Below are 13834 nucleotides of genomic sequence, written 5' to 3' on the forward strand. Positions count from 1 at the left end.
CTTCTAGAATGCTATGTATGTTCTATTTTTTTTGACTTGGATAGTAGTTACATGAGTGGTCACTTTGTGATAACCTGTCAAGCTTATGATTTATACATTTTTCTCCATGGGTGTCATACTTTTTTTTTTTTTAAATAGAGGCAAGGTCTTGCTAAGTTGCCCAGGCTAGTGCAAACTCCTGAGCTCAAGATATCCTCCCACCTCAGCTTCCCAAAGTGCTGGGATTACAGGTGTGAGCCACTGCACCTGGCCTTAAAATGTGTTTTAATGTTTATTTTATTATGACAATAAATATAACAACTTGTCAAAATCTGTGGAATACAGAGCAATACTTAAAGGTAGGAGTATAACTTAAATAAATTTACCAGCAAACAAAAGGGTAAACATAAATAAGCCAAGCATTCCAACTCAAGAAGTTGAGAAAACAGCTAGAGAAGAAACTCAAGGACCAATTTTAAGAAAACAGCCGGGGGCGGTGGATCACACCTGTAACCCTCCAACACTTTGGGAGATCAAGGCAGAAAAATTACTTGAGCCCAGCAGCCCGAGGGTGCAGTGAGCTATGAGCACACCACTGCACTCCAGTCTGAGCAACAAAGCAAGACCCTGTCTCAAAACCTAAATAAAATAAATAAAAATAAACAATAAAGAGCAGATATTAATGGTTTCACTGCAGCATTATTTGTAGTGGTGATGGTGTTGGAGGCAACCTGGGTAGCCATTACTGGAGAAAGAAACAGGTAAAATGTGGAAGATATACATTAGAAGTGGGTCATGGGGTAAAAGTGAAGAAAATCGATTTTTAAAATGGATGGATGGATAGATAGATAAGTACAGTAAGTTCTCTCAGGCTCTGAGATTCTATGTTCCAGTTTCATCTGTTTGTTTTGTTTTGTTCTTTTGGTATGGAGTCTCGCTCTGTCGCCCAAGCTGGAGTGCAGAGGCACGATGTCAGCTCACTGCAATCTCTGTCTCCCGGGTTCAAACGATTCTCCTACCTCAGCCTCCCAAGTCGCTGAGATTACAGGCATGTGTCACCACCCCCAGTTAATTTTCAGTAGAGAGGGGTTTCGCCATGTTGGCAGTCTGGTCTCAAACTCCTGACCTCAGGTGATCTGCCCACCTCAACCTCCCAAAGTGTTGGGATTCCGGGCATGAGCCACTGCACCCAGCCCCAGTTTCATCTTTTTTAATTGTTTCCCTAACTTTGCACTTCCGTTTGCTGATACAACTTTTTGTAAGCATTCTGCTGGCTCACGTGTATCTTAGAGGTTTCAGATCCTAATTAGACGTTAAGCCTGTATTTTAAATGTGTTATTTCAGAGATTCTTTCATGACACACATTCGGATATGTACTTGGAACTTCATTGCTTAAGCATGTTGTAAAACTTTTACATAATTCTTGGAAGTCATTACACTTAATATTAAATGTTAGGTTATATCTATCATATAAAACCTAGCTAGCAATTTCTTATTGATAATAACTAGAGGGTGGGTCCAGGTTTCTGAATTCCTTAAGAGTAGAAGAGAATGTTGTCTCTTCCTTATGAAAAAAAAAAAAAAGTAATGGTAGACAGAAAATGTTCTTGAGAACACCTTTTAGTAATGGTAGACAGAAAATGTTCTTGAGAACACCTTTTAGAGATCCTTTCATCTTCCTTCACATGAAATGGAGGAGAGAGAGGTTATGAGGCATCCAAGACTGAGCATGAATTATTTCAGCAAAAAGAAAAAACAAAGACAGTCACAAATGTAGGAGCCTAGCCAAAAACTGAAAGAAGCTATAAGGACACTTTACCTACAGAGGATATAAAGGTAAAGATTAACTCAAAGGAGGGGCTTTTGATAACAAACTGGCCTAAAGATCCAGACTTAAGTGCTGAGTTAGAATTACCATCTTTTAAAGGTGGCTAGACATTAGAAATTATTTAAATGAAAGTACCACTCAAAATATGGGGATAAGAACAAAGTTTTATCAAGCCGTGATTGTAATGATTAAAAACAAGCGAGAAACATAAGTATCTCTTCATTGTTGATACAATTATGTCCTTGGGAGTTTTATGCTTGCTTTTATTGTTTAAATAATTATAGATGTACACATAAGATGAATGAAAAAGTCTTACACGTACTAAGTCTCAGATCCTAGATGAACTGTGAGACCATGTGAATCAACTTATCTCGTATGATCTGAGCTCAGCCTACCTAAATTTCGTATTAATTTCCTTTGAATGGTGAATCTTTGGCTTTTTAGTTGTGTGACAGCACAGAACTAGCAAGAGATAAGACATGTCTATGAAACCCACTCACCAGGAAGGATATTCAGCTCTAAAGACAAGAGGGAGTTCAGTTAGTGAAGACGAGATCATCCCCGCCCATAACCGTCTCACCTGAAGCAGCTCCAGGGTGGGGGCCTGGCTCTTCTCCCCCACCTCTAAGATGAGCTTCTTCAATGAAGCGATCATTTGATTGAGTTTTAACGTGTTCTCATTCAGCTTCTTCTTTGACTCTTCTTCTTCTTTGTTCAGTCTCTGAAGAAACAGGTCCTCTTCTTCAACCAGGAAGTTGTGCAGCTTTGAAAACTCTGTGCTGATTCTCATTCGCTGACTCTTTATCTTATCCTAAGGCCACATGAGATTTGTTCACTCTTTTTTCCTGCCTGACCCCAGCTACTAAATTCCTTACACAATTCCCCAGTAATCCACAGTCAATCCTAAGCAACCCCTCTTGAAAAGCTCCTGCCCACTCCCCTAAAATTTCCATTACTCCTTTATTTATACTTACTTGATAGCTCTATACTAGTCACTATAGTATTCATTCATTCTTCCTAACATTTCAGTCTCTACTACTGACAAGTTTTAAACTGAAACAAACTTGCACATCTATTACTTAGTTTAGCCCTCAGAACACTCATTGAGTTTTGTTAAATCTTTAGGAGTATGAGTGTGTGTGTGTGTGCGCACATGCGTACCTCCCAACTACAATTAGCCTCCCCAAAAGCAAAGTCCATTCATATGCTTCCTTCCACAATGCCATGGGCCCAAACCAACTCCAACCTAGGGAGTATATTTAGGAAAAAGTAGAAAGGAGAGGGGTGCTACCTTAAAGTAGAGAGATAGGGATGAAGTATGTGGAACTCATATCACCAAAAGCCACTAGCAGCAGGGACAGGTATTTCCTCTCCTATCCCTGTATCTATAAGGGGCCTGACAACTGAACTGACACCCAGAAAGTTCTTCTTTCAGTCACGATATGGAGAAAACAGAGCTTCTGAGGCATCCAAGACCTATGTGAACTGCATAACCCCATGACCAAAAGGACCTCAGGAGCAAAAAATGTCCCAGACCAAAAGGACCTCAGGAGCAAGAAATATCCAACCACTTCTGCTATTACCTTCCACTGTGTAGCGTTCTTCACTTCTACATCCTGTAAATGCATGACTTTCTTCATTTTGGACACGAGATTACGCTGAGACTTAAGAAGTTTCTCCTGCCAGCAGAAACACACACGGGTAAGAAAACATCTTTTCAACCACCATCTTCTTCTTTTTTCTTTTTTCTTTTTATTTGAGACAAAGTCTCACTTTGTCACCCAGGTTGGACTGCAGTGGCCTGATCATGGCTTACTGCAGCCTCAGCCTCCCGAGCTCAAGTGATCCACCCACCTCAGCCTCCCAAGTAGCTGGGACTACAGGCATGCTCCATCAGGTCCAACTAATTTTTTTATGTTATGTAGAGACAAAGTCTCCCTATGTTGCCCAGGCTGGTCTCGAACTCCTGGGCTCAACAGATCCTCCCACCTCAGCCTCCCAAAGTGCTGGGATTACAGGCATGAGCCACCATGCCTGGCAACTTCATTTTTTAAGAGCTAAAAGTCACCTAATCAAAACAGAGAATGAGATTGAGAAAATACTGAAGACGGTCACAGGCCTATGATAAGAATTACTCCGGTCTGAAATCATCACAACACTATATTGAGTTTTCCTAGTAAGTTGGTAAGTTGGCAAAAACTAAAAACTGTTAGATTAGCAAATATCTACTACTGGAAGGGAGAAGGCCTCTGGCACCACAGGAGATCAAAAAGGTACCATTTTTTGATAGACAACTGGCAGGATTTAACAAAATTTTAAATGTGTATAATGCTATTTCTAATAATCTATGCAACACAACACTAGCAAAAATAACCAATATGTAAAGAAATGGTCACTATAGCATTATTCATTATCCACTAATTAGGAATTATTAAATTATGCTATATTGATACTTTGCATCAATTTCAGGTAGCTGTCTATATATTGACATGAAATACACAGTAAGTTGAAAGCAAGCTGTAAGACAATACATATCGTATAATTCTGTTTTGAAAAGAATAAATGTGTGTATGCGCATATGTGTTTATCTATGTGTGTGTATTTGTATGTGAAGGCAAGGGAAATCTGGAAGGATTTATACCCAAGTATTAACATTGGTGACTTCCAAGGAAAAAGAATCGCTTACAAATTTGGAGGTGGGGGTACTAGAAATTTCATACATTTTTGCTTTAATTTCTACAAGTGGCATATGCCATTTTTGTAATTCAAAAACCCAAGTAAGTTATTAAAAAATAAAGCAAGTCAATCAACATTGACAAATTGGGCTGAGGGGCAGTACCCAATAATAGTAGAATGCCAGCTGCGAGTGCAGAGATGGAAGCAGAAAGGTTAGAGAAACACACAAGAGAAAAACCCACAGGCACTGATGACCAAATGGCTGCAGGAGGAAAAGGTCCAGATTTAGCCCCTCGGTTCTGGTTTAAGTAACTGGATGGAATGTAGGTTATTTATCAAATTAGAAAATATAGGAAGATGAGCAGTGTGTAAATGGGAGGAAGGAAAATAAATTTCACCTAAATAAATCGAGTCTGAGATGCCTATGGGACATCCAAGTGGTATGTTAGCAATTAGAGTTGGGAAGGAGATGTATGCTGCAGAAGCAGATTTCGGGATTAAAGCCCAGGTGGCAGTTAGAGCCTCGAGTCAGCGTAAAATCAGCCAGTAAGATTCTACAGAGTAAGAGGATCAAGGCTAGAACTGGCAACAACTACATTTAAGCAGTATGCAGAGAATAAAAATCCTGCAAAGAAGCTAAGGTGAGCAGTTGGTGAAAAACCAAGAGAGAATGGTTTCTCCTATGCCACAGGAAGAGATCATTTAAACTACAAAACTAGGGAATAGTGTCAAATGCTGGAGGGTGGCCTGGGACAACTTTCTGTAAATGTGAATATATGTTAAAATAAAATTTTAAAAATGTAAATAAAACTAAAAGAAATGACAAGAACTAAAAAATAATCTGCACAACTTTTTAAATTGTTCCCTAGAAAACTAAGTTACTAATAGGTATAACTTTTCATCCAATCATTTACAAGGGACAATGGTTAAAATCAAGTTAAATAACTGACAAGGCTGATAACATCAAAGTTGGCAAGGATATGGAGCAACTGGAACTCTCACACAACATCAGCAGGCGAATGAAATGCTACCACCATTTTGGAAAACGGTTTGGCGTAAAACTAAACCTACATTAATTCTAGGGTACAGCAATTCTACTCCTAGACCCAGGAAAAAGGAAAACATGTACCCATAAATAGACACGTACAAGAATATTCATTGCAAATATTCATTGCAGCTTTATTCACAACAGCTAGAAGCTGGAAACAGCCCAGGTATTCACTGATAGGAAGGTAGATAAATAATAGCAAAAACCGCAATTGCATTTGCACCAACCTATACAAAATGGATGAATCTCAAAATCAATAAGCTGAGCAAAAGGATCCTACACAAGAATACAGACAATGGGCCAGGCGCAGTGGCTCAAGCCTGTAATCCCAGCACTTTGGGAGGCCGAGACAGGCGGATCACGAGGTCAGGAGAGCGAGACCATCCTGGCTAACACGGTGAAACCCCGTCTCTACGAAAAATACAAAAACTAGCTGGCGGGCGCCTACAGTCTCAGCTACTCGGGAGGCTGAGGCAGGAGAATGGCGTAAACCTGGGAGGCGGAGCTTTCAGTGAGCTGAGATCCGGCCACTGCACTCCAGTCCAGGCGACAGAGCAAGACTCCGCCTCAAAAAAAAAAAAAAAAAAAGAATACAGACAATGGAATTCCATTTATATGAAGTTCTGGAACAGGCAAAACCTGATTTGTGTTTGAAAAAAAAAAATCAGAATGGTGGTTGCCCTGGTAGGGGAAAGGGGAAGAGAATAACTGGGAAAGGGCATGAAGGAATTCTCTGGATGGTAATATCCTTTATCTTGAGAAGGGCATCTGTCAAAACTCAGCAAATGTACAACTAAGATTTGTGTTTTTCATTGTATTAAATTTTACCTCAAAAAATACCATAGACCAGGCGCAGTGGCTCACCCCAGCATTTTGGGAGGCCGAGGCAGGTGCATCGCTTGAGGCCAAGAGTTCGAGATCAGCCTGGCCAACATGGTGAAACCCTGTCTCTACTAAAATACAAAAGAAAGAGCCAGGTGTGGTGGCACAAGCCTGTAATCCAGCTACTTGGGACGCTGAGGCATGAGAATCACTTGAACCCAGAGGCAAAGGTTGCAGTGAGCCAAGATCATACCACTGCACTCCAGCCTGGATAACAGAATGAGATGCTACATATTAAAAAAAATAAAAAATAAAAAAATAAACAAATGTTAAATCTGATCAATGATATACATGCTAAAGTATTTTGTTTGCAATTGAATTTTAAAAGCATCAAAACGAGATAAGAATTGATGTATGCAGAGAGATACAGAAAAATGGACAGCGGTGTGATAAAAGAGTCAAATGTTAATGGTAGAATATAGATGTGGGTACACTGGGGTTATTACAAAATTCTTCCAACTTTGATGTATGCTTGAAATTTTCATGGTAAAATGAAATAGGAAAACATAAAATTAAATCATAAAAGGGATTTATACAGTTCTGCTAAATGGCACAATACCATCTGTGCTATTTTGTTTCTACCATGATGTTTCTTAACATTATATAATCCATTTACTACCTCTAGCGGTTAGCTTTAATAGGCATATAACCCTGCTACTCTCTCATATAATTTCACTTCTTTATTCAATTATAACTGCCACTTTGTGGTCACTGTCAAATTTGATGTATATGAGGTTTGTAATGAGATATCTATTAGCTCCTTCAAACAGGACCAAGCTTTTTTGAAAGTTTTCACTTTTGCTTGATAATGAAAAAATAATAATCTACTAAATAGAGATTTTCTATGTCTTAAAAAGACTTAACAAGTCAGTATGCAAGAATTCTCTCATATGAGAGAGTTAACAACCTTGGGGGAAATTACAAAACACCTTCCCTGCAACAACAGAAACTGCCAGGAGGTGGCAGGAGTGCAACACCAAGCATTTCAATCTGGGTTAGAAATACTAGAAATTTTAAAAATCACTTTCTCAGCTAGGTGCGGTGGCTCACGCCTGGAATCCCAGCACTTTGGGAGGCCAAGGTGGGCATATCACGAGGTCAGGTGTTCCAGAGCAGCCTGACCAACATGGTGAAACCCCATCTCTATTAAAAATACAAAAAAAAATTAGCCGGGCACGCTGGCGCACGCCTGTAATCTCAGCTGATCAGGAAGCTGAGGCAGGAAAATCGCTTGAATCCAGGAGGTGGAGGTTGCAATGAGCCGAGATTGCACCACTGCACTCCAGCCTGGGCAACAGAGTGAGACTCCATCTCAAATAAATAAATAAATAAATAAATAATTTTTTAAAAACCATTTTCTCTTCATTTAGCACCAGAAAATTGTACCTATATGAAAACACAAGTATAATAAAAGAGCATACTTTTATAGAATGAAGACATTTACTGACTTGTGATCATGTAGCTCAAACAACATTAAACTTCCAAGGATCTTAGTTTCACTCTAGACCCTCAAATCAGCTGTATGTCTGTGAACAAGTCAGCCTCACTTATTTCCTGGATCAAAGCTTCCTTACCTATGAAATGAAGACAACTGGACTAAATGTCTCTTAAATACCATCCCAGCTCCTGAGTTCTATGAATTTCAGTCACTGTAACTTTTGCAATCGATCCAAGCTGGTAGGTCTACCTCGGAAATACACCTCAACTCTACCTACGTGCCAACCCCACTGCCACTACTAGCTTAAGTCACCATCACCTTTTGTCTGAACTACAATAACCTCCCGACTGCTCTCCCTACTTACAGTCATGTCCTTCTCTCATACAATATCCACAAGGCAGCCGCAGTGACACCATTATAGCTCACTGCAGCCTCAAACTCCTGAGTGCAAGCGATCCTCTAGCCTTGGCCTCCTGAGTAGCTGGTACTAACAGATGTGCATCACCACATCCAGCTAATTTTTGTATTTTTTGTAGAGATGGGATCTCACAGTTGCCTAGGCTGGTCTTGAACTCCTAGGCTGGTCTTGAACGATTGCCTAGGCTGGTCTTGAATGATCCTCCTGCCTCTGCCTCCCAAAGTGCTGGGATTACAGGCATGAGCCACCACAATTGGCCTTGGAATAACTTTTCTAAAAACTAATCAGATATTGTCACTCTCCTGCTCAAGATTCTTCACTGGCTTTCCTCTTCACCAAGAAAATTTGAACACTTCATTGTGGCCCAACATAAGCTGACCACTGCCCACATCTTGTGTCACATCTCATGCCACCTTTTCCCTTGCTCCTGGTCCTCCAGGTGCAAAGACCTTCTTCCTGTCCCATAAACATATCCAGCTCTCCCTAGCCTCAGGGCCTCTTCCCACAGTTCCTCAGATGGCAGACTCCGCATCCAGCAAGTTTCAGCTGCAATGTTACCTCCTAAGAGAAAACTGCTCACCTGATTGAAACCCTCTGGCATAGCACTTTCTTTCTGTTTTTGTTTTGTTTTGTTTTGTTTGAGACAGAGTCTTGCTTTGTTACCCAGGATGAAGTGCAGTGACATGATCTTGGCTCACTGCAACCTCCGCCTCCTGGATTCAAGCAATTCTCCTGCCTCAGCCTCCCAACTAGCTGGGATTACAGGCAACTACCGCCGCACCTAGCTGATTTTTGTATTTTTAGTAAAGACAGGGCTTCACCATGTTGGCCAGGCTGGTCTCAAACTCCTGACCTCAAGTGATCCTCGCACCTCAGCCTCCCAAAGTGCTGGGATTACAGGCGTGAACCACCGCGCCTGGCCTGGGATAGCACTCTTTTTCTTTCCCAGCAGGCCATCACCATCTGTGATTATTTCATTTATTTGTCTGTCTGTCATCTACCTCCCACCCTCAGCCCAACTGGACTGTGAGTTCCATGGAAAGCCTTTACCTGTCTTGTTCACCACTGGATTCCCAGCGCTGCCTCTGGTGCAGTGCCACAGCATCTGACACAAAACCAGTGCTCAAGAAACATCTTAAATTAATTAACAGAATGGAGGGATTAGCTCCTAGAGTCAGGCATGAAGGAAAAAAGAGCTGCACTTAGAGGCCTTTTCCATGCAAACCATTTGCATCCAGAGATTTATGAAGCTATTTCTCTTTCTCTTTTTCTCCCCTCACCAAAACGGGTACAGGATGGGGATATTTTCCATGGATTTAGGGAACTTCCAGCTGTCCAACTTTTAAAACATAGTCCATCCATCTGAGTATATGCTGAGAATGGGATGCTTGGAAATAGGGCAGCTTCACCCAGGGGCAGTGTATGTTTTTCTAACTAACTTGGGGTGGGGATGGAATGAAAGGTGGTTGAATAGGGCACTGACTAAGCAGAGGACGACAGACAGATGGGCGGGTATCAGGGAATTCTGCCCAGTGACCTGGCTCCTGAACACCTACCCAGTCAATCTTGTGACATTCAGCCCATTCCAGTGTAACCCTTAACCATCCACTCCTGTCCTGCTGGGCCTTGTATTTAATCCTGAAATCCCATCTCTTCTAAGAAGTCTTCTCAGATTAGTTGTGGCAGAGTAAAAAGTGTAAAGGATTAGGGGTTAGAGGACCTCAGTTCAAGCGTAGCCACTTCCTAGCTCTATGACCTTGGGGGCATGTAACCTCACATCTCTGTGGCATAGTTGCCTCATCTTCAAAAAGGGGATAACAGAATCCACCTAATAGGATGTCTATGAGGATTAAAGAATTACAATATGAAACATGCTTAGAACTATGGGTGGTACATAAGAAGTAACGAACAACTGATAGCTATTATTGCTGAAGATGGAAGATTTAAGGGTTATGTTCCCCTTTCATACCCATACACTTATATTTCCCTCGGCCCCCACCCACAAGTGTATTTTTCCTTCCATTTATCTGATGGGTCCTGTCCATGTCTTTTGCTGGCTAGTAACCATTGGTGTTTCCCAAGCTTCTCTTTGTGCCTTTTTTTTTACCCTCTATGTGGTCCCCCTAGGAGAGAATCTCATCTTCTTACTTCTTCCATGACTTCAAGAATAGGCTGAGGATTCTAAAATATTATCTCTAGCCGCCAAGGCACCCCACCTCCTGTCCCTCTTCCTTGGACTTCCTGTCACAGTTATTTCACACTCAGTACATTCCACAACGAGCATGGGATCTTCTGTCCTAAGACTATGCTTCCTCCTGTGTACCTTACCTCGGTTAACCTGACAGTCATCTACCTGCCATCTGAAGCAGAAATCTGGACTATCATCCAAGACTCCTCTCTCTCTCTCTCACCTACCAAGTCTAATTGATCACCAAGTCATTCGACTCCAGCTCATAATTACCCCATCCCTCCCTGTCCATCATCCTTGCCCTGAACTAATTCAGGTCCTTATTACCTCCTGCTTAAAATGGTACAACAGCAGCCTAATTAGTCTTCATGGATGTCAAAGTTATCTGACTAAAACAAAAAACTGACCATATCATTCCCTGCCTTAAAACCCTTTAATAACTCCCCATTGCCTGAAAGAGAAAGTTCAATCTTTTTACTATGGCAAACAAGATCCTTCGTGATAAGGCCCTGCCTTTTTCTTCAAGCTCGTGGCCCACCATCCTCCCCCCTATGCTCCATGCTCCAGAAGTACTGAGCAACCTCCAGTCCTCTCACACATCACAGGCTATTCCACTCCACCACATTTGGAATATGCTGTTTCTTTGGCTTGAAATACCCTCTCTCCTACCTCTACTCATCCTTCAAGAGCTAACACATTTAACTCCTCAATGGAGCCTTTCCTCACTCCTCAGTGATCACTCTGACCTCAGAACTTCTGTACACTTGGTAAATACGTCAGCGACTCTCACACACACTGAAATCAATGTTCTACAAGCTTAAGTTCCTTATAAGGCCCATATCTTTCTCATCCATTTATGTCCAGATTCTAAAACAATGTTTGGCAAATAGTAAGCATTCATAAAGGTCACTGAGTAAAGGAATGAAGGTACACTTTCTGGTCCAGCTTTGCATGTTTCCTGTTCATAATCAGCTGGTACAACTGTACAGTATTTTACAGTTTCCAAACATTTTCACTGTGTCATTAAATTCATGTGTTTGGCCAGGCAAGGTGGCTTAGCCTATAATCCCAGCACTTCGGGAGGCCAAGGTGGGTGGATCACCTGAGGTCAGGAGTTTGAGACCAGCCTGACCAACATAGTGAAACCCCATCTTTACTAAAAATACAAAATTAGCCGGGCATGGTGGCGGGTGCCTGTAATCCCAGCTACTTGGGAGGCTGAGGCAGGAGAATCACTTGAACCTGGGAGGCGGAGGCTGCAGTGAGTTGAGATCACACCACTGCACTCCAGCCTGGGTAACAAGAGCAAAACTCCGTCTCAAAAACAATAATAATAAAATAAATAAATAAATTCGTGTGTTCATGTACTTACTGCATATCACTTCTGCTGGAGACCACTGGAGCTACACCATCAGTAATGGGAGGGGGTGGGGCTACTCTGGAAAGGATGATCAGGGGAGGTCTTCGAGCTAAAAGCTAAAAGGATCTAAAGGATAGATGTGGGTAGAGAAAGAGAACAGACTTGAAACAAAAGCAAGAAAGCCAGTATGGCTGAAGCAGAGTAAGGTAAAGTGACTTATTCAACTGCAGCTTCTTAACCCATGAGATAGATAGGACAGATAATCCCCAAATTCAAATGTTACATGATTTTCCCAACTGATGAAGGAAGCTAGTAACAAAACCCAGCCTCATCATTACAAGCCAGGCGTTTCCCAAATCATCAGTTGTCTATGACATTTACAGACAGAGACAGGCACTGTCCAATGCAGTATCCATTTAGCCATACAAGCACCTGAAATGTGGATATTCCAAACTGCTACGTGTTGTAAACGTAAAATACACATCAATTTCAGGCCTATTATGAAAAAGGAGTATAAAATATCTCATTGAGGCTGGGCGCAGTGGCTTACACCTATAATCCCAGCACTATGGGAGACCAAGCCGGGCGGATCACTTGAGGTCAGGAGTTCGAGACTAGCCTGGCCAACATGGTGAAACCCCTCTCTACTAAAAAACAAAAATTAACCGGGTGAGGTGGCGTGTGCCTGTAATCCCAGCTACTCGGGAGGCTGAGACAGGAGAATTGCTTGAACCCTGGAGGCGGATGTGGCAATGAGCCAAGATCACGCCACTGTGCTCCAGCGTGGGCAACAAAGCGAGACTCCGTCTCGGGGGGAAAAAAAAACTCATTGATAATTTTCATCTCAACTTTGAATATTTGGGGTAATCAGATTAAATAAAATACATTATTAAATTTAACGTCACCTCGTTCCATTACTAGAAAGATCTTAAATTACTTATGTGGTTTCTATTGGACAGCACCGGCACACACCCTCTCAGTATGTTTTTCTTTATTAGGAGCTCCCCAAGGGCCAGTTACTTGAAAATTCTGCGCAATAATTGCTGAGGCTTGTACCTCCCCTCCTCTCATTCCAGTTTTAACCTCAGCTCTGAAATTCGTGTTGCTTAACTTCTTTGAGTTTCAGGGGCTTTTCATGCTTCCAGTAGGAATGACGGCCACTTCGTGGCTCTTTATCGGGCAATACTGGCAGCCCCGTCATAGTCACAGAGACAGCCAGCTCACCCGGTAGCTCTCGAAGGCCTCGTCGATGGGTGCCATGGCGTGGGTCTGGTGCTCCTGGGACTCCCTGCATACCAGGCACACGGGCCGCTGGTCTTCCTCGCAGAAGAGCCGCAGCGGCTCCCAGTGGCGGCTGCAAAAGCCCGGGGGCACGGGGCCCAGGCGCCGGCGCCGCGTCTTCTCCGTCAGCCTGGCCAGGGCCCAGTTGGGTCGCAGCGCGGCGGGCGCCGATGGGTGCCGGCATTCGGGGCAGGGGAACGGGCCGCCGCCCGGCGCCCAGCTGCGGTGCAGGCACCCGCGGCAAAAGTTGTGGCCGCACTCGATGGACACCGGATCCTGGAAATACTCCAGGCAGATGGGGCAGGTCAACTCCTCCTGGAGGTCCTCAGCTTCCATGCTGCTTCCCTGCCGCGGAGCCGGAGTCCGACGTGAGGCGCGGGAGAGGCCAGAAATCTGCGAACGGCCGCGGGAAGACCAGACGACTTCCGAACCGCCGCCACCGCCTCACGTAAAAGGGGATTGCGCAGTGTCTCTTCCGGGGTTCAGGACCCAAAAGAAACCCTCGCACATTGCCCGGCCTGAGCGCGCAAGACCGGAAGCTGCTGGGTATCCGCGCCGGAAGCGCGCGAGGGTTGGCCCAGGCCTAGGCGCGGGGCAGGACGGAACCGTTGAGCGGCTCCTCCAAACAGCTATAGAGACCCAGAAATGCCCGTGGAAGGCTAGAGAGGACTTGGCAAGGCATTAGGGCTGGACGTTGTGACCCCTGGTGGAGCCAACCGGGGAGATGCCTCTAATC

The 13834-nt window shown here is 43.2% G+C and overlaps 1 protein-coding gene across 1 annotated transcript in view; it reads right to left on the minus strand.

Annotated features, from left to right (window-relative positions):
* TRIM4 (tripartite motif containing 4) overlaps nucleotides 1–13633 on the minus strand; it is a 29065-nt gene extending 15432 nt beyond the window's left edge. Inside the window, exons 1-3 of the mRNA XM_023197213.2 lie at nucleotides 13042–13633; nucleotides 3391–3486; nucleotides 2388–2618 (exon numbers count right to left, since the gene is read on the minus strand). Of these exons, the coding sequence (XP_023052981.1) occupies nucleotides 2388–2618; nucleotides 3391–3486; nucleotides 13042–13434 (720 nt within the window). The 5' untranslated portion in view covers nucleotides 13435–13633. The remainder of the gene's footprint in view (nucleotides 1–2387; nucleotides 2619–3390; nucleotides 3487–13041) is intronic.
* Nucleotides 13634–13834: the final 201 nt, after the last annotated feature.

Source organism: Piliocolobus tephrosceles, chromosome 8 (genome assembly GCF_002776525.5).
Source record: "Piliocolobus tephrosceles isolate RC106 chromosome 8, ASM277652v3, whole genome shotgun sequence".
Taxonomy (NCBI): Eukaryota; Metazoa; Chordata; class Mammalia; order Primates; family Cercopithecidae; genus Piliocolobus; species Piliocolobus tephrosceles.